The 21,794-nt window shown below is 43.5% G+C and overlaps 1 protein-coding gene across 5 annotated transcripts in view; it reads right to left on the bottom strand.

Annotated features, from left to right (window-relative positions):
- CLIC5 (chloride intracellular channel 5) overlaps positions 1-21,794 on the bottom strand; it is a 374,361-nt gene that overhangs the window by 208,096 nt on the left and 144,471 nt on the right. For all 5 annotated transcript variants that reach the window (XM_068280168.1, XM_068280167.1, XM_068280169.1 and 2 more), the window contains exons 3-4: positions 18,178-18,303; positions 11,713-11,819 (exon numbers count right to left, since the gene is read on the bottom strand). In XM_068280168.1, the coding sequence (XP_068136269.1) occupies positions 11,713-11,819; positions 18,178-18,303 (233 nt within the window). The remainder of the gene's footprint in view (positions 1-11,712; positions 11,820-18,177; positions 18,304-21,794) is intronic.

Below are 21,794 nucleotides of genomic sequence, written 5' to 3' on the forward strand. Positions count from 1 at the left end.
AAGACCGCAGCTGTGCGCGGAGGCTGCGCCGATCGCTGGATAGTATGTATATAGGCTTAGTATGTATATAGCAGCTGGATCGGGGGGATCGGTGGGTGGGAGGCACCTATACTGGATCCATCTGAAAATGGCGCCTGCGAATAATGGCGCACGGTGTTGCCGCTAATCCATTTGTCGCTTATCGCTATTTAACGTTAAAGCCTTATCGTTATTTAGCTCTGTTTATTTTATTGAAAATTAGCGTTAACACACAGAACCCTCTCTGTACCTATCCCTAACCCCTAGACCCCCCTGGTGGTGCCTAACCCTAACCACCCCCCTGATGGTGCCTAACCCTAACCACCCCCTGGTGGTGCCTAACCCTAACCACCCCCCTGGTGGTGCCTAACCCTAACCACCCCCCTGGTGGTGCCTAACCCTAACCACCCCCCTGGTGGTGCCTAACCCTAACCACCCCCTGATGGTGCCTAACCCTAACCACCCCCCTGATGGTGCCTAACCCTAACCACCCCCCTGGTAGTGCCTAAACCTAACCACACCCCTGGTGGTGCCTAAACCTAACTACCCCCCTGGTGGTGCCTAACCCTAACCACCCCCCTGGTGGTGCCTAACCCTAAGCACCCCCTTGGTGGTGCCTAACCCTAATCAACCCCCTGGAGGTACCTAACCCTAAGCACCCCCTGGTGGTGCCTAACCCTAAATCTCCCCTGGTGGTGCCTAACCCTAACCTTGACAGTGTTACATTAAATCCATTTACCGTTTTGCAGTTAAATAACATCTGCAGTTTGGCTTATGTAGGGCGCTATTAATAACGTTACTGTGCACAATAACGTCTGTTGTTTGGCATATAAACGGCACTATTGATAAATAACGTTACTGTGTGCCGTTTTTATTCTTTTTTCCCTGTGCGCCATTATTATGCAGTACTAACGATAAATAGCGATAAGCGTATCTTTTTAATGCGGCACCATTTTTATGCATAGGCGCTGTGTTCCATTATTCACTGATCCGCCTATACTAGCTAGTCTAGTGCTAGCTAATGTGTCGTGCTGCCATTAAATCTAATAGATTTATATTGGGGGACTCCTGAGGCTGCTAGCTAAACCTCTTGAGTGGCATACCCGACACAGTGTCAGGCATATCGCTCAGGAGGTTAAAAAACATTTTTGCTTTGCCTTTTTAAATACTATTTTCTCAAAAACGACAAGGTCTTTTTGTAAAATTCTTTTTTTTCCCTTATTCCTGCTATTACCCTTAACATACATAGCACATTTTGGTGACAATAGCATGTGTGCTTTGCTATTCAAAGCTAAATTCGGGACAGAATTTCATGTTAATTATGCAAAATTATAAATGGATAACACAAAATCAATTGAACGTCCAAATTGTAATTACGTATGGCCGTAATTGCGAAAAATTTAGGCAAAATTTTGAGTAACCATAATTAGCAGATTAAAATCATCATTAGAAGTCTCTAGATCAGTGGTCCTCAAACTAAGACCCGCGGGCCGAATGTGGCCCCCTGAGGCTTTTTTACCGGCCCCCTACACACAAAATGTATTACTTATAGATGCGGTCAGCTACATCTTTAAATACTGGAGATCTGCATATAGAATAGCAGTGCTGTCACCACCCATCCACATGGAAGCCAGAAAGCAGTAATTCACTGGTTTTCAATCAAATTCCACATCAGGTGACACTGCTGTTCAATTGAACTGCAGGTTGTCACCTTAGTATGCTTCACTGTCTGGCCTGCAAAGACTTCTACATTTTATGTATACTCCAGCCCCCCAGCAGTCTGAAATATGTTGACCCGGCCCTCGACCCAAAATGTTTGAGGACCCGTGCTCTAGATAATCCAGAGGTTTCCCCCGTCCCCTCCACCTTACCGACCCGGTGCTGGGACCCCTCAAGCACGTCAATAAGGCCTTGTTGACAGAGCACTGCCCATTTACAAATAGGTTGCCCCTGCGCAGTAGCATGAAGCTGAACAGGCTTAGCTTTTTCCGATGAGGCCGAACGGCGGCTTCGTGCTACTTCACAGGCGAAACTGTCCTATGATTTGCGGCCGCGCTCATTCATGTATGCAGGGTCCCGAGCTTTGGGGTGTCCCATCGCTGGAACGGCAAGGTGGTGGAGGATGGGGGGAAGTCTCTGGTGAATCCAGAGCTACCGAAGTAAGTATCTGAACCTCTCTCCTTACAATCCCGCATGCTTGCTTTAACCACTTCAGCCTTCATTGTTTTTTCACCTTATACATCCGAGCAATTTTCAGCTCCCATTCATTCGCCAATAACTTTATCACTACTTATCACAATGAAATGATCTACATCTTGTTTTTTCTGCCACCAATTGGGCTTTCTTTGGGTGAGACATTTTGCGAAGAATTATTTTTTTCTAAATGCATTTTAACGGGAATAATAAGAAAAAAATGGAAAAAAATCATTTGTTCTCAGTCTTCTGCCATTATAGCTTTAAAATAATAATTAAAACCCATTTGCCCATTTGCCCTGGTTATTACACCATTTAAATGATGTCCCTATCACAATGTATGACGCCAATATTTTATTTGGAAATAAAGGTGCATTTTTTCAGTTTTGTGCCCATCAATATTAACAAGCTTATAATTAAAAAAAAATAAAAATAGTAATATACCCTCTTGACATGCATATTAAAAAAGTTCAGACCCTTAGGTAACTATTTATGTTTTGTTTTGTTTTAATTGTATTTTTTTTTTTATTAAAAATTTTATTTGGGTATTTCTTGGAGAGTGTGGGAGGTAAACAGTTAATTTATAAATGTAATTGTATGTCTGTTTATTAAAAGATGTATGTAGATGTAGTTTTACTATTTGGCCACAAGATGGCCTCAGTCATTTTTTCCTTTTTTTTTTCATCCTGTAAGCGAGCGATCACACTTACAGGAAGTGAAGGGAGGACGTTGAATTTTTTTTTTCTCTTTAGAAAGATCGCGGCTTCTCATAGAAGCCTTCTGTCTTTCTAACGGGGACTTAGATCAATGAATGGGAACTGCATTCCCATCTATAGATCTCCATGCTAACAGGCAGCGGCACGAGAGTGCGAGGGCGTGCGATCAGCCGTGGGAGCGCACAGCAGTGCGGCAGCAGCCTTTTGGAGGTAGTAGCTACATCCAAAAGGCTTAATTGGTTAAAGAGAAAAATGTACTGAGAGAAATATGGAGACAGAATTTTGTAGGCCTTTATAATAAACAAATGCAAGTTTGTATGAATGTAGTGTGTGCATGTAGTGTCCATTGTCTACTTCTACTTAAAGTGGACCTGGACTCTTGCACAGGTCAGAAGGAAAACATAGAGAAATGCACCCTGTATGTATTTAGAGAGTTTAGCCTGCCTGATTCCCCCTCATCTGTGACTAATCAGGAGTTGTAATTTGATCTCTCAGTTGTGTCCGCTCAGGAATTTCCTCTGCCACAGCAGAGCAGCTAATTTGTATACATACGATGTTAACCCTATGTCTGTTTCCATGAAATCAGGAAGTAGTCACGCTTCAGATTTAATGCAGGATTTGTATCAGCTGTAACTTTTCTATAAAGGTAATTATGATGTTGCTTATCTTTTAGAGCAGAGAGGAAGTTCTGAGTTCATGTCCGCTTTAGCTTGTCTCTCTCTCTGGCCCTCGGACATTGCATGCGCTTAGTCCGCAACTCAGACAAGTCGTTGACTATGTGGGACTTACAGCGGCGCAAATGAGGGGACCGGGAGGATGGCGACAGAGCAGACAAACTACAGAGGGCTGGAAGAAGCCCCAGGTAAGTAAATAACCTTTTATGGTTTCATCTCAGGTACACTTTAATTACAGCAGGGTCCCTTGTATCCGGTACTGACCGAACCTCCAGCAATGTCTTGTAGTCTCCCTGCAGCTCCTAGCGGCTTTCCGGCGCCTTCCGTGTACATAAGTTGACCTGTCACCTGACCCACATCGCGTCAGGTGACACGCCAACTTAGGTGCATGGCGCCGCAAAGCTGCTAGGAGCTGCAGGGAGACTACAAGACATTGCTGGAGGCTCGGTCAGTAGTTTATGACTCCACCCCCTCAAAAAAATGTTCCGGTTATCTATCAGGCATGCTGGTTAGTTGAGACTTCCAGTTGCCTGAGTTCCGAATGACGGGGACTTTGCTGTAGTAGGCATCTTGGTTGGATCTGGACTTTGGATATCTCCTGACCTCATATAATCTCCCGCCTCTAGTACACACTCAGCAACAAAGTTATACAAGCGTCTTTTTTCCACATGCCAGTTTGTAATTTATGCACAGGGGCTTTGGGTTCTCTTCCTCCAGACACTGCTAAGCAGCAGCAGCCAGTAATTAAAGTACAATTATAATTGTGCCACATTTGTGATACAATAATCCAGCCGTGCATATTTATTACCCGCCGTGTACACAGAGGCATTTATAACTAAAAAGGTATTTTATTACTTAGAAAACAAAAACAAAACTTGGCGCAGACAGTTGTCACCCTGGAACTGGCTCCAGTCTGCCAGGTCACTTCATAAACACAGCCCCAAGAGGGAGTACAGTGCATGTGTTAGATTACTGGTGCAGCCATAGACTGTCTGACTAATGCAACCAGCTACTGAAATGCCTTCTCATAGCGCACTGCTGCCCTCTTGTGCTTGAATTGAGAATTAAAAATATCTATATACTATATGTTATCCCTTTCAACATGAAGATAACAAGGCTAGTATGGGAGGTGTCATTTATAGTAGTTAAAGTGGACACAAGGAAAACTTAAAGAGACACTGTAACATCAAAAATATCCCCTGGGGGGTACTCACCTCGGGTGTGGGAAGCCTCGGGATCCTAATGAGGCTTCCCACGCCGTCCTCTGCCCCACGGGGGTCTCGCTGCAGCCCTCCGAACAGCCGGCGACAGACCCGACTGTCAATTCAATATTTACCTTTGCAGGCTCCAGCGGGGGCGCTGTGGCTGCTTTCGGCTCCGAAGTAGACGGAAATACCCGATCTCAGTCGGGTCCGCTCTACTGCGCAGGCGCCGGAGACTTGCACCTGCGCAGTAGAGCGGACCCGACGCCTGCGCAGTAGAGCGGACCCGACGGCGATCAGGTATTTCCGCCTACTTCGGAGCCGACAGCCGTCAGAGCACCTGCGCAGGAGCCGGGAAGGTAAATATTGACGTCACCGCTGTACAGAGAGCTGCAGCGAGACCCCCGAGGGACGAAGGACGGCGTGGGAAGCCTCATTAGGATCCTGAGGCTTCCCCCACCCGAGGTGAATACCCCCCAGGGGACGTTTTGACGTTACAGATTCTCTTTAAGAGAAATGCACCCTGTGTGTTTTTAGAGAGAAGAGCCTGTCTAATTCTCCCTCATCTTCAAGTAATCACAAGTGTAATCAGATCAGGTCCAATCTGATTTCCAGCCGTTTTTCTGATTGATTTTGTATAGAAGTGATCAGAAAGTCGATCAGAAATATTATCCGAAATTATATTTGACCCTTCTATCTGATGGGAAATTGCATGTTGTGTACCAGACATTATGTCTGTCTAATCCACTTGTTTATAGAGCCTTAGATAATAAAAGAAACATGAAGTTAGATACTTTTTTATATTTTTTAGAATATATGCAATCACTGAGAGGTGGCAGCTAAAGCCAAAGAGTAGATCTAACCCAAATAATCATTTCCAAGTTGTCCGCTGTATGTCTGCAGGTCCTTCCATCCACCACACGTCCCATCCTGCCACACCGCACTCTGATTTGCCCCAGCACTGACTGGTTGCGGCACGCTCTAATTGGCCACAGGTAGCGTGGCTTTCATTGGTTGCAGCCCGCTGTAATTGGCCGCAGCGATTCACTGTGAGCATGGCGTGGATTGGCTGTGGAGCTTATTGGTTGGCCTCCCTGTGCCTCACGCAATATAGCGCATGCCTCATCACTTGTAAATACATCATGAAAATAATAATGTGCAGCTACATAGTCAGCAGAGAATTTTTTTTTAATTTGAGACTCTGAAAGACTATGTGAAAGACTGTAATTCAGCTGATACAATAAAACATAAAACCTATTTTTCAGCTTTAAAACAGAAAATAAAACTGTGAGATACTGAAAGGTTGTAATAATGTGCTGCTTAAATCACCCCGATATTAAAATATATACAGCACATCACAATTTCTTAAAAATGACATCATTGCTTCAACTAGTCAGCAGCACATTCCTCCAGACAGTGCTTTACAGATACATTAATAATTAACACTCTAGAAGTTCCAGGCACCTGAATACAAAACCTGTATTTCAATACCCAGTTGGTATATTACCATACAAGCCACTGTGACAGAGATCTGAAGACTCAGACCTATTCATGCATTGTTGTTAAAAAACCTGGTCTATTGAGAAATTAACACATGTAACAAAGTCTACCTCTGCCAGTTGTTTACAGAATAACAAATCCTATTGTCTCTGCTGTCTGTACCATGTCTATGCTATTGTTTCAAATATTTTCTATGTGCACTCCGGTCTAATCTGGTTTTTCCCTAACATCAGGGTGTATATAAGATTGACCTGTAAATAAAGATTTCAGATGCTGTTCCACCAATTTAAGTGTTTGTGGTTCTGTATCTCCCAGCTGGAGGAGAGGGTATTCACTTGGATTGGGGGAGAACTTTAACCTGGGTTGCAGATTATTCTGCTAAGTCATCTTGTAGCTGCCTCCGATGAAATCGAGCTAACAGTTTGGTGTCGAGAATTTGGATCCGCCATATACAGTATCGGGTGAGTAATTCTATTTTTTGATTACCACCCTATACTGTCAGAGCGGATTAATAGAACCCGGAGGGAAAGTGCTTCTGTAGCGCCTCTCCCAGGAATCTGATATTCCTAAAGTAAATAGCGGGTCTGATGCCCCAATTAAGAAAGCAGTACTGTGTGTCTAAGTGAATATTCTCTCTAAACCTTGTATATTGTTGTATAGTCGCTTAAGTGAATTTTAGTTATATAAGATTGCATGTTACTGTATAGATTTGTTAGCTTAGCATAATGGAAAAGTCTCAAAGGTAAGGGGACTCCCAAGGGTTATTTTTGATTTATGATGTATCATATTCTGTGATGCTGTTTAATGCGGATATATAGATTTGTAAGTTTTAGAAAGAATCATGTTCCACAATTTGCTTTGAATCTTATTTCTGACTAACTCTCTATTTAGGAGTTTCATTTTTTTTTCTCGGAGACACTCAGCAGTTGCAGGTGTCTCTCTGGACCAGGACATTTTGAATGGGCATTGCGGCCGCAGGATAACTTTTTTTTATCAGTCCCTCCAAAATGTTCTGGCCTAGCTACTAGATGTTTCTGAGCCTTTTCTTCTAATTACTATAAATGTGTTTGTCTATCTCCTCTCACTGTAGTTTCTGTGGAACTGTGATTTAAATTGCTTGTGTATGACTGGTTGCACTTTTTCAGCTAGGTTGTACTTTACATATGCATCTCTGGACATCTGCTCAGAGTTGTTGCAGGTTTCCACCCCCTCCCTCCATGTATTGGGAGATACTTGTGTTAATGCTTTTGTTTTTTCTCTTTCCTCTTCCCTGAAAAGACTGGGGGCAATGAGGAGAGTGGCAGGAAGCAGAAACGAGAGGAGATCCCAGCTATTTGTTGTTTGTCTGTTTGTGTATGTGTCTGTGCACAGAGAGTATCCAAATATTTTTTTTAGAGTTAGGAATAAACCTCTTAATTTAATTGATCGTTTTTTTCTACAGTCAGAAAAGTCAAAAGCTAAATTATTGTTGGAGTCTAAAATTGATCGTTTTTTTCTACAGTCAGAAAAGTCAAAAGCTAAATTATTGTTGGAGTCTAAAAGGTATGCGGACTGTGGTTATGTAAAGGTGCATGTGTTGTCTTTCTTTGTCTACTATAGGAGAGGGTTTGTAAATTGTCTTGAAGCAAGGCAGGTGAGATTGAATGTGTAATTGGTTTTCACCTCATATAATGAATGACCCATGCACAAAGTTGCTGGCCATTGTGATGTTTTGAATTTAGTGTTTTGCAAAGGAAACAATTTATTTCGGGTGAACCAGATGTAACATGTCTTAAAATTTGTAATTTAAAGTTGGTTATAAAAAATTAACATACGAAAAGGCATGTTCCATCTGAAGTTTTTTGTTTTTCATGTGGGTTTTTTTTTTTGTCAGGTATTTTTGCATATACCTGAGAATTCAAAGCACACAACAGTTTTGCTGTCAATGGGGTTTGTAAATATTCAAGTAGGAATTGCTTTGAATGAAATGTAATACTTTTAGCTTGAGTTTGCACTCATGCCGATATGAATGTAATGTAGAGAGATTGTGTCCAAAATCATCTTGCTCAAATTACTAGAACTGATGCTCATTCTAGGTTTTCCATTCATATTGCCAAGAATAATGCAAACAATTGTGTGAATGTTTGAATACTTGTATGAAATTAGTGGTGATGAGTCCCTTAAGCAAAGTGACATACTTATATTTTTTTTTTCACTTGTAATTGGGTAAAATTCTAACATGCTTTTACAGCAATTTCTTTGTTGGTTTCTGGTCTGTATCTGGTTACAATCTGAGGGGTGTGGGAAACGAACCCTGGTGTTGGTGCATTTGGGGAGGGTTTTGAACAACAGACGTTGACTCCCTGTACCACCCACTGTGCACAGGGTGAGATGGGGGGCCAACTAAACCTGCAAGTGGCTGAATCACACAGCCTCATAACCCGGCCCACATCAGTGTTCTAACATGCCTGGAGAGGGTGGAGACACATATGTCATGCAAAATACTTATTGGTTGATTTGATTGTAATTGTCTCCATATGTCTGTTTGTATTGACACTGTGCTGTATAAAGCAAGGTCAGAGAAATGTGTTTAAGTGTCAGAACTCTATATTACTAGGATTTACAGAAAGTATGATGTTAGTAAAAGAAATTTGAATAGAGACGAGAATAGAGAGAGTAACCTTTGTCCAAAATATTGTTACATAGCTACGCATGTGGTAAATAGGTTGCACACACCCACTAAGCTGTTTAACTTCTTATTACCATTGAGGACCTCTACATAACTGCTTTGATCGAGACTGAGCTATCATTTACTTGGCTCATGCAGTTTGACAAACCTTGAACTCTTGTCTGACTCATCTTTACTACTTTGCTTGCACAAGTGTTCTTTATTACCTGTTCGCTTGGAGACCTACCTGTGATATCACCTGATTATGGAATACTTTGGAGATCATCTGATCTGATTCTCCTGCACTGATGCAGCCCTAGAAGGATGACCCTCTGCTGTAAGGATGAGCCCTTCCTGCACCTGCCCTCCTCCTGTGTTGGTGATGGCTGCTTCAAGCCTTTCTTTTGTGTCATCCTTTGGGAAGAACTCCGCCTCTGCTGTTGCAACTGTGAGGTTTCTCAACTGGGATGAGAAGTTGAGTCTGCCCTTCCCTGCCTTCTACAACCTGGCTGCAATTGCTACATCCTTGTTATAAATCTGTTTCCATTTCTTTTGTGGGTGCCCAATGCCATACAATGAAACTGCTAACAAAAAGGCACTGGGTGTATCCACGGTGATTACACGGCCAGCTCTCAACCGCCACTGTCTGTTTGCCCCGAGACAGTGAGAGCTTGGCAGAAAAACATCTGCATTCATCATGAGGGCTTGTGGTGATGAATTCACCATCCTCCTTCACCCTTCAAATGAACAATATTCTACTCTGCAATAATGAACTGACATTTCCTGGACCCACTCGAGGATCATTTTTTTTTCCAAAATGCATTAAGGAGTTCTAACCTTATGGGTGAGGTGTGGCTTTAGGCAACCTGTTACAGTTTACCACATTCAGTTTTCCATTAAGTTATGCAGGGCTAGATTAGGATGATATACTAGCAAAGCTAACTACTGTTAATTCATCTTGTAGTTGTGTAACCCTTTAAACTGTATATTGTATTTGTGTACCAATGACAACACTAACTCATTGATCTCTAACATACATAGAGCTGTGCATAGTATCTAAGTGATCCCGCCCTTTCCTTTAGAAAAGGTTGGGATCAAAGGTTGGGTTGAAAGGTTGTAATAATGTGCTGCTTAAATCACCCCGATATTAAAATATATACAGCACATCACAATTTCTTAAAAATGACATCATTGCTTCAACTAGTCAGCAGCACATTCCTCCAGACAGTGCTTTACAGATACATTAATAATTAACACTCTAGAAGTTCCAGGCACCTGAATACAAAACCTGTATTTCAATACCCAGTTGGTATATTACCATACAAGCCACTGTGACAGAGATCTGAAGACTCAGACCTATTCATGCATTGTTGTTAAAAAACCTGGTCTATTGAGAAATTAACACATGTAACAAAGTCTACCTCTGCCAGTTGTTTACAGAATAACAAATCCTATTGTCTCTGCTGTCTGTACCATGTCTATGCTATTGTTTCAAATATTTTCTATGTGCACTCCGGTCTAATCTGGTTTTTCCCTAACATCAGGGTGTATATAAGATTGACCTGTAAATAAAGATTTCAGATGCTGTTCCACCAATTTAAGTGTTTGTGGTTCTGTATCTCCCAGCTGGAGGAGAGGGTATTCACTTGGATTGGGGGAGAACTTTAACCTGGGTTGCAGATTATTCTGCTAAGTCATCTTGTAGCTGCCTCCGATGAAATCGAGCTAACAGATACTAAAAAAAAAATTTCAAGATTAGGAGGATAGATGCAATTGGTAGTCTTATCAGATTATTTTCAGCTCAGGTTTGCTTTTAAAAACGAATGCATTCTGCATAGTCACACTGCAGGTGATGTGAATTGGGTGCTGCAGCGAATGGGGAGTCTGGGCAGTGCAGAACGGAAACAGTAAAAAAAGGGCGCAGGTGGCAGGTGGACAAATCGGGCGCCGCCATTCACTCCCATAATAAATATCGTTTACTGGGCGCCAAACAGGAAAAAAGGGCACCCGAGAATAATAACGTTTTTCAACGGCGCCCGAAGATTTGTAATGTTTTATAACTGCTTGTGATGATTTACGTTTCCTATTTCAATAAAACATTATTTTAAATGTTATCCCTTACTGTTTGTAAAACATTATTATTCACAAAATAAAGCGATCAGTACGTAACGTAAATTGTAATATATTTTATCCCTTACTGTTTCTAAAACATTATTCTACACACAATACAGTGATCACTAAGGAGGGTCTTAGGTTTAGGCACCACCAGGGGGGTCTTAGGTTTAGGCACCACCAGTGAGGTCTTAGGTTTAGGCACCACCAGGGGGGTCTTAGGTTTAGGCACCATCAGGGGAGTCTTAGGTTTAGGCACCACCAGGGGGGTCTTAGGTTTAGGCACCACCAGGGGGGTCTTAGGTTTTGGCACCAATACGGGGGGTCTAGGGGTTAGGGGTAGGTACAGGGAGGGTTACTTACTAATTTTTTTTTAAACGTTATTATGCATTTCAGTTTTTAAACGGAAGATTAACGTTTTCACAATTGCCGATTTCATGCACATTATTTAATGATTTATAACTTTATAAAACATTATTTATAAACGAAATATAGTACATTATATTTTTACACGTTATCCATGCTTATCGTTTAAAACCCCGCGCCCTTTTTTCCCAGCGCCCCTTTTTAACGTGCGCGTGCAGAACAGTCAGCACTTTTCTGCACCATGTTTGGTGTGAACGGCCCTAATGCACTTTTAATTGACCTACCTGCGTTATCTTGCTGTTTGGTGTTTTTGATGTAGGCTGAGAATTTCGCAAAAATGTCAATTCCGGCTGTGTTGGACTCGCGATGCTTTGCCGCAAGCTTGGGGTATCTGATAGAGGTAAAAAGTACATAATAAGTACACCATGTACAAAACAAATAAAGGAGATGATATCGGTATACAAGACTTTATTCAACTGGTGAGATTCAATCAAACGCAACAGACCTAAACTATCCACATCTTCATATACAAACTGTTCTAGAGGATTGTGTTCTCCATAGGAGCCAATCTCCTTCTGGATGTCAGTTCTGTGGTTCTGCTTAAAGGGACACTTGAAGTGAGATGTATATGGAGGCTGCCATATTTATTTCCTTTTAAATAATGCAAATTGCCTGGCTTTTCTGCTGATCCTCTGCCTCTAATAATTTTAGCCATAAACCCTGAACAAGCATGCAGACAGAAGTTTCTGACTGAAGTCTGACTGGATTTTCCGCGTGCTTGTTTCAGGTGTGTTAGTCAGGCACTGCTGATGCATGAAAGATTGGCAGGACTGCCAGGCAACTGGTATTGTTTAACAGGAGATAAATATGGCAGCCTCCATATCTCACTTCAGGTGTCTAATAAAGCATACCTGAATTGAAATTTTAAAAAGTTAGATACTTACCTCAGTAGTTGGTAGCCTCAGGATATTCCAGAGGCTTCCCAGATCCCCCTCACCCCCAATGTTCCAGCACAGGATCCCTCTTTATCTTTCAGCCGTACTCCTGAATGTGGACGAGCGCATCCAGACTGGGGATGTCAGAACAAGGTTAATGCGTGTCCAGCAGTGTGAAGTTGCATATGCAGGGCTTTTTTACCTCTGAGCTTCATTATACTTAGCAAGCGTGGTTCTAACTCCCAACCAGGATGTGCTCATCCACAGCCATGTCTTGTGCCAAAAGAAACCTATTCCTTTGGCACATGTCGCATAGGTATAGAGAGACCCTGGAACGATGGGCTCTACAAGGGTCTCAGGACTATCCAGAGGAATGATGGGCTCTACAAGAATCTCAGGACTATCCAGAGGAATGATGGGCTCTACAAAGGTCTCAGGACTATCCAGAGGAATGATGGGCTCTACAAGGATCTCAGGACTATCCAGAGGAACGTTGGGCTCTACAAGGTTCTCGGGACTATCCAGAGGAACGATCGGCTCTACAAGGATCTCAGGACTATCCAGAGGAACGATGGTCTCTACAAGGATCTCAGGACTATCCAGAGGAATGATGGGCTCTACAAGGATCTCAGGACCATCCAGAGGAACGATGGGCTCTACAAGGGTCTCAGGACTATCCAGAGGAATGATGGGCTTTACAAGGATCTCAGGACTATCCACAGGAATACTGGGCTCTACAAGGATCTCAGGACTATCCAGAGGAACAATGGGCTCTACAATGATCTCAGGACTCTCTAGAGGAACGATGGGCTCTACAAGGATTTCAGGACTCGCTAGAGGAACGATGGGCTCTACAAGGATTTCAGGACTATCCAGAGGAACGATGGGCTCTACAAGTTTTTCAAGACTATCCAAAGCAACAATGGGCTCTACAAGGATCTCAGGACAATCAAGAGGCTTCCCACTGCTGCAGTATATATTTTTAACTCAATTCAGAAAACCTTTAAAAAAGAATCTGATTGGTTGCGTGGTGGCTTTCTTTGCCTTTTTATTTCGTTTTCCTTCAGAACAGATGGTGTCCATTTCAGGGTGGAGATGGTCAATAAGATGTTATTAATTTTTAGCTAATGCAAATTTTATGTTAATTTACAATTACGCAGCTTGCAGTGTGTTTTGTGTGCCCCAAGGCCTGTTACATGGTTATTTGTGCAGGGGTGCATAATCACCCTAAAGCAACCTCATAAATTGGAAAGGGTTAAACACTTAATGACTGTGCAGCAGTATATCTCTCTATGCCCTGCAGGACATCATCAAAAGTCCCAGGGGTGTAGATAGTCATCTTCTGCTTACCATGCGTCCCACACGCATGCCCCTGAAGCCACCCGTTACAGCTCAGATTGGTGAATGGGAACATGTGTTCCCTGATTCATGAATGATCAGTGCTGTAACCAACAGGACTGATCATTCAATTAAAGACTGTAAAAAAAAAACCTTTCACTTTCCTTTTGCCTTACAATGCTTCAGCTAGTGGACAAATTTAATAGTACAGCACAAAAAATAAATAAATAAAAAGCCCATTAACCTTTTCTGTCCCCTCCCCACCCCAATAGTTATCAAAATAAAAAATACATGGAAATAAAGAGAATACATACATTAAAAGAGAATACATAAATTGTTACTTGCTATCTTAAGTTATGTTAGCTGTTTGTATATGTATGCTATTAGTGTATGGTATATTGTTGTTATTTTTGCAAATTAGGGCTTGTAATTATTTATTCAGTACAATGAGAAAACCAAAAACACAACTTTATTTCCAAATAAAATATTGTCACCATTTAAGCTTACAATATTGTCATACATTGTACTAGGAACATAGTTTCAATTTTGTGATAACAAGGACAAATAAATGTATGGGTTTTATCAACAGTAGCATTGTTTATTTTAAAACTAGGGGGGTTGAAAATGGAGAAATAGTGTATGTTTTTTCATTTTTTTCCCTTATTTTTTCTCTTAAACTGCATAAAAAAATAAATAGTGCTGATAAAGTTATTGGCGAATGAATAGGAGGAGCACTGAAATGTGAAAATTGATCTGGTCCATATGGGGGTCCCAACCTGCGGTGGTCTAGTGGTTAAACGCAGCTCTCTTATGAAGCCATGTCTGGGAGCTTCAAGCTTTATTGCCTCCTATTAACACCCCAGGCTGTGGGACAAATGATGATACTGCAATTGGCGTTGCAAATGCTACTGCACAATCACTACTACACAAAATCGATCTCATTATTGAAGGTGAGTAGATCGGACATGTTGGAAATTATTTGGACTCGTTGATCTGATGAGAACTTGCATCATATGTACCTAATACAGTGCAGTACTACTTGCAACCACAGGAGGGCAGAGGATACCAAGAAATGGCACGTCCAAGGTTCAGGCTCAGTCTCTATGGGCAGTGTTTCTAAGCCTTTCAATTGAATTGTTCACCTTTTTTGAAAATTATAATTCCACAAAACTTTTTTGTACTTTACTATTATTAAAATGTTGGTGTTTTTTTCAAATTATGTTTGCAGCCAGATAACTCTTTCAAAAACATTCTGAAGCTGCATTAAACATTATTTTCCAGCCTGCAATCTGTACTTGCTTTGTGGAGTATGGACTCAGGGCCGGAGCTACCATAGGAAAAAATGGTCAATTGCCCCAGGGCCTGTAGGGGCCCCCAAGGTATCCCTCCCCCATCTTAACTGTTGCTCCCGAGGGACTCTGCAGAGTCTGTTAAGTTGGGAGGTGATTGGGGGAGGGTCAGCATCCAGCTCAGGGGCCCAGGAGGGAGACTTGACTGCAACAAAGGGCCTCTAATGACGCTTTTTGGTCGGAGGATGTCTGTTGGGGGGCCCCCAGGCTAATCTTGCCCTAGGGCCCAATTGTTACTTGAATTGCGCATGGCAATATTTACCTCAGGCGCAGTACAGGCTTCCCCTGGGGCACTGTTGTACTGTGCAGGCAACTCACGCCTGCTCAGTAGAGCAAACGCGATCGGACTTGACTATTTCCACCAGAGCCCAAGGGGAAGCCTGTACTGCATCTGGAGTGGTTAGGATTTAGGAGTGGTTAGGGTTAGGGTGAAGTAGTTATGGCTAGACAGTGGGGTTAAAGTGGTTAAGTTTAGCAGCAGAAGTGGAGTGGTTAGGGTTAGGCAACGGGGGTGGAGTAGTTAGGGTTAGGCAGCAGAGGTGGAGTGGTTAGGGTTAGGCAACGGGGGTGGAGTAGTTAGGGTTAGGCAGCAGAGGTGGAGTGGTTAGGGTTAGGCAACGGGGGTGGAGTAGTTAGGGTTAGGCAGCAGAGGTGGAGTGGTTAAGGTTAGGCAACGGGGGTGGAGTAGTTAGGGTTAGGCAGCAGAGGTGGAGTGGTTAGGGTTAGGCAACGGGGGTGGAGTAGTTAGGGTTAGGCAGCAGAGGTGGAGTAGTTAGGGTTAGGCACCAGGGCGGGGGGGGGGGGGGGTCCTTAGGATTAGGCATAAGTAGAAGGAGGGTTCAGAGAGTAGGCAAGGGTTCCGGGTGATCGCCTCTCCTGCACTTCCTAGTTAGTTTGCAGCTATCCTTAAGCCAGCCAGTCACTATGCAGCCTTAGTCTCCGCATGGCTATTGGCTGGCTGCACAACTCCTGCAAACTAACCAGGAAGTGGAGGAGATGCCAGGACCATGTAATGTATAGTAATGACGCCGGTTATGATTTTGTTACCAACGTGATTTAATGCCTTTAGAAATGTTCTAAACCGTTAAACAATGTTAGTAACTAGATGTCATTACCAGCATCACCCTGCACTGTTTTTTGCGGCCCGATTTTTAAATGTATCCAAACTAATGTTCAATACACGATTGTTAAGGGTGATAGTAATTGTGCCTATATAAGCATGCTAAGTAATAAGTCCCTTATTGCTTCATGTGAAGTGTGATATCTGTGACAGGTCCTCTTTGTAATAACCATTGTCTCTCTTCAGAGTTCTGGCATACAGAAGTAAATGAGCTGCAGCCGGGGACAGGTGATAACAGATAATGTCTGGAGCTGCACATGGCTGCAGGTGTGACTACAAAGCGCTGTACACACCACCGCCAGACATGAAAGGCCTGCAGGAAGAAGAGATACAACAAACAAAAAAAGTGACAATTTCTCATGAGAGGGTGAAGCAGCCATTGTCACGCGTCAGTGACACAGCAGACAGGAGCAAACAAAGCGCCACAGAGAGGTAGAGATGTGCTGTGCATTTGTGTGTCAGCTTTTGTATCTCCCCGGATACACCAAGTATGAGGCTTCCTCTCCAACTGGCTCCACCCCCTTTAGACTCCATTCACAACTCATATTTAGAGGTGTGGATAGAGAATGTACTATTTACAGCTGCTCCAGAGTTCCCATAGACTGTAGACAGAGAGAGGCATAGCTCCCAACTGTCCCTCTTTCGGAGGGACAGTCCCTCTATGGGAGCCCTGTTCCTCTTTCCTCCTCATTTGTCCCTCTTTCAGGACTTTGTCCCTCTTTCTATGTAAATATATAGAGTTCTCTACTAAAAAAGTGTTTGACTCTAAACTTTATTCCCATCCTTTAAATTGATATATTAATAGTTTTAAAATTTTAATATTAAGAAAAATGAACCTGGATAGAAAGGACCAGTATGGTTTGAATTATAAAACAACATATTTTTCTTATGAAATCTTTATGGTATGCATGACTTGGGGGGTTGTGCTGTGGGTGTGGTCAGGGGTGTGGCAGGGGCGTGGCTTAAGTGTCCCTCTTTTTCATCTCAAAAAGTTGGGAGGTATGAAAATGTACCTAGTTGAGGGCTGCATTCTGCTTAAGAGCTCATTCATACACATCAACTGACCCATCAGAATCCACAAATGTTTTATGGGTCCCACGCAAGGTACATCTCAGAGTTCCTCTGAGGTCCTACACATGTACCCGAGGCGAACCTCGTGTTAAAAGTCAAATACTAACTTCAGAAATGGGATGCCTCTGAATCTTCTAGAGGCTTACTATGCTGTCTTCCAGTCCACCATTTCGGAGTGTGGACCCCCCAAAGGAATTCAACAACAAACAAACACAGAACATTTATATCGCGCTTTTCTCCTGGCGGACTCAAAGCGCCAGAGCTGCAGCCACTAGGACGCGCTCTATAGGCAGTAGCAGTGTTAGGGAGACTTGCCCGAGGTGCTGGCTTACAGAACAGGCAGAGCCAAGATTTAAACCCAGGTCTCCTGTGTCAGAGGCAGAGCCCTTAACCATTACACTATCCAGCCACACACAAGAACTTGCTGAATTTCATACTTGCGACCACGCTCTCGTTCAAGTGCGTCCAAACTGTGCCTGCGCGAGCACAGCCACACTTGCTCAGTAAGCTAGAACCGCTCATGCATGAGCGGTAGTAAGACGCTACATGAGCAGTTCTAGCTTACTGAGCACCATTGGCAAAAGGTGGACCACCCAAAGAAACTCAACAAGAGCTTGCTGGAAGGTGAGATGGTTCAACAGAAGTCCTCCCTTCTCCTGAGTCCTCACATGTATGCAGGTGGATCGCTACATTTTTGCAGAGGCTGGCCGATTACATGGCTGAGGGACAGGAGAAGGTGTGATTGGAGACCAGAAGGTTGAAACAACTTGAGGACCTTCCAGGGCTCAGGAAATCTGCATCACTCACTGTAGACTATGACTACCACCTCCTCAGCAATACACTTCAGATTACTTTAACTATGGAACGGTCAGAATGTGAGAATGACTTTAACAGAGCAGTTTATAGGAATACAGATATATGGGGTAATCGCTGTACCTAGGAGGTGCCAATATCTCCTCAAGGAACTCTTCTATCTTGTTCACATCTGTCTTCACCTCTCCATTAAAGGTGAGGAATGGAGGATGTGTGCCCGGTGCTAGGTTGTGGAGATCTGCTGGTTTTCTGTAATCATAAAAATAGGCATAAGACATGATACAGAGGTTCAGCTAAAAAGCTACAGGACACCAACAAAGAATGAACATTATCATGCTGCAGCATCTAGTAGTCCTGTTTAAAGGATACTCGAGGTGACATGTGACATGATGAGATAGACATGGGTATGTACAGTGCCTAGCACAGAAATAACTATGCTGTGTTCCTTTTTTTCTTTCTCTGCCTAAAAGAGTAAAATATCAGGTATGTAAGTGGCTGACTCAGTCCTGACTCAGACAGGAAGTGACTACAGTGTGACCCTCACAGATAAGAAATTCCAACTATAAAACACTTTCCTGGCAGAAAATGGCTTCTGAGAGCAAGAAAGAGGTAAAAAAAGGGTAATTTCTAATCAGTGAGGGTCACATTGTAGTCACTTCCTGTCTGAGTCAGGACTGAGTCAGCCACTCACATACCAGATATTTAACTCTTTCAGGCAGAGAAAGAAAAAAAGGAACGCAGCATAGTTATTTGTGTGCTAGGCACTGTACATACACATGTCTATCTCATCATGTCACATGTCACTTCGGGTATCCTTTAAGCCCTGGACAATGTTTAATAACATGGAATATAACTAGTGCTGCGTACTAATGTCCACAAACGCAAATTTTTATTTTATTTTTTTTTAAATACAGCGATTTTTTGCAAAATTAATTTCAGTGAAGGATCAAAATTTTCCATCAAAAGACCACCATAGAGGCACAATGAGAAGGAGATCTGTAGACCTTTATGGAGTACCCTGAAGACCATCTTGTTATCTGAAGCTTTCAACAGGGGCATAACTAGATGGGAGCAGCTCCTGTGAGGCAACTTCGGGTATACGGACGTGCACAGAAGCGTGGGCGCATTGCAACATCGTCGCCATCAACATTTTTTAAATCCTTGTGTCACCACCGCCACACGTCAACGCAGATACGGAAGGTAATGCCATTTTGGATGCGCCTCAGATTGAACACTTCCGGCATACCGCAAGTAATATGAAAGCACCCTTACACTTTCATTGCCGCGACGCACCGCGCCAGTGTGAAAGGGCCCTAAGGATATTAAGGACACCAACGGGAGGCAAGGGTAGGGGTATGAACATGGCGGGGGGGGCTATCAAAGTTTCACTGCAGATCCCCATGAATTAAGATACGGAAGGTAATGCCATTTTGGATGCGCCTCAGATTGAACACTTCCGGCATACCGCAAGTAATATGAAAGCACCCTTACACTTTCATTGCCGCGACGCACCGCGCCAGTGTGAAAGGGCCCTAAGGATATTAAGGACACCAACGGGAGGCAAGGGTAGGGGTATGAACATGGCGGGGGGGGGCTATCAAAGTTTCACTGCAGATCCCCATGAATTGTAGTTACGCCACTGGCCTTCAAGTGGCACCTCCAAGCCAATTTGTTGGTTGTGTTGCCGGTAATCCACAAAACCAAACCTACCATTCTAGACTCCTAAAGTAAAATCACTTGAAGGCTCAATATTTTTCCACTGAAGCCTGAGCAGGTTCGTGCCACTATGCAAGGTTTTTTCAAACCACGCAGGTGTACTTTATTCCCATAGGAGAGGTGCTATGTGACATGCTGGTGATGCATTTCTCTATTCACCTCTACAATACAAGCCTGGGCAGCACAGATTCCAGTACCATGGCACGGTGCGTGGAGATCACATCCTCCTTAGGGATGAGTGGGTAGAGGAGTTGGGAGTGAAGTGGGTTTCTTATAAAAACCTGGAGCCTGACTTTTAAACCCTGCCAAACCCAAATACAAAAAAAGGAAGCAGGTCTTGGAAAATGGTTCAGCATAAGCACGTAATACTAATCACTACCTGCCACCAATTTCCATAAATGGTGGGATTTGTGGCCTCCTGTGCTTGCCAAGCACATGGCGATGTTCAGAGCTATGACTGCTCTGACACACACTGTCTACTTCCGGTAGCTCTGGTTTCCATTTACTAACAACAGGCAGCATGTAAGCTCCACCGAGGCTTACATCTGAAAATGGCGCCTGTGAATAATGGCGTACGGTGTTGCCGCTAATCCGTTTGCCGCTTATCGCTATTTAACGTTAAAGCCTTATTGTTATTTAGCGTTAACACACAGAACCCTCTCTGTACCTATCCCTAACCCATAACCCCCCCCCTGGTGGTGTATAACCCTAACCACCCCCCCCCTGGTGGTGACTAACCCTAACCCCCCCCCCCCCCCCCCCTGGTGGTGCCTAACCCTAACCACCCCCCTGGTGGTGCCTAACCCTAACCACTCCCCTGGTGGTGCCTAACCCTAACCACCCCCCTGGTGGTGCCTAACCCTAACCACCCCCCTGGTGGTGCCTAACCCTAACCACCCCCCTGGTGGTGTATACTGTACTGTAACTATACCTAACCCTACTCTCACACAGAACCCTCCCTTTACCTATCCCTAACCCTAAGACCCCCCCCCCTGGTGGTGCCTAACCCTAAGACCCCCCCCCCTGGTGGTGCCTAACCCTAAGACCCCCCTGGTGGTGCCTAACCCTAAGACCCCCCCTGGTGGTGCCTAACCCTAAGACCCCCCCTGGTGGTGCCTAACCCTAAGACCCCCCCTGGTGGTGTCTAACCCTAACCACCCCCCTGATGGTGCCTAACCCTAACCACCCCCCTGATGGTGCTTAACCCTAAGACCCCCCCCCCCAGTGGTTACATGAAATCCATTCACCATTTTGCAGTTAAATAACGTCTGCAGTTTGGCTTATGTAGGGGGCTAATGATAAATAACGTTAGTGTGTGCCACTATTGATAAATAACGTTAGTGTGTGCCGTTTTTCTGCTTTTTTCCCTGTGCGCCATTATTATGCAGTACTAACGATAAATAGCGATAAGCGTATCTTTTTAATGCTGCGCCATTTTTATGCATAGGCGCTGTGCGCCATTATTCACTGATCCGCCACCGAGTGTTACTCTATGGAATCACCACAGCTGGATCTACATTGGGTTGCTGTGGTCTGAGGATAAACAGGTTGAGGCTGTATACCCCAGGACCTATTGTTATTATTACTGATTTATAAAGCGCCAAAATAATCTGTGGTGCTGTACAAAGTAAGAAACGAACATGGGGTACGTAATAATACAGACAATGACGTACACCAATATACAAGATACATAATTGGTACAAAATACAGAATACAAGATACGGAATTGGTGATTACAGTGACAAAAGTAACATGATGAATATAAAATGTATAATGAATTCCAAAAGGGGGAGAGAGCCCTGCCCTTGTGAGCTTACAGTCTTAAGGAAATTGGGGGGGGGGGGGGGGGGGAGAGAAGAGGTGGGGTATTGTACAATATTCATACCTAGAAGCAGTGTGTTTTTAGGTTATCTAGTAAGGAATGCAATTTGGCATTAGGTCAAAGGGGGAATGGCCTAAGGTAAAGTGTATGTGTGTCGGAAAAAGTGAGTTTTGAGGGAACGTTTAAAGATATCTAAGGTTGG

This window comes from Hyperolius riggenbachi, chromosome 4, assembly GCF_040937935.1.
Source record: "Hyperolius riggenbachi isolate aHypRig1 chromosome 4, aHypRig1.pri, whole genome shotgun sequence".
In the NCBI taxonomy this organism is placed as follows: domain Eukaryota; kingdom Metazoa; phylum Chordata; class Amphibia; order Anura; family Hyperoliidae; genus Hyperolius; species Hyperolius riggenbachi.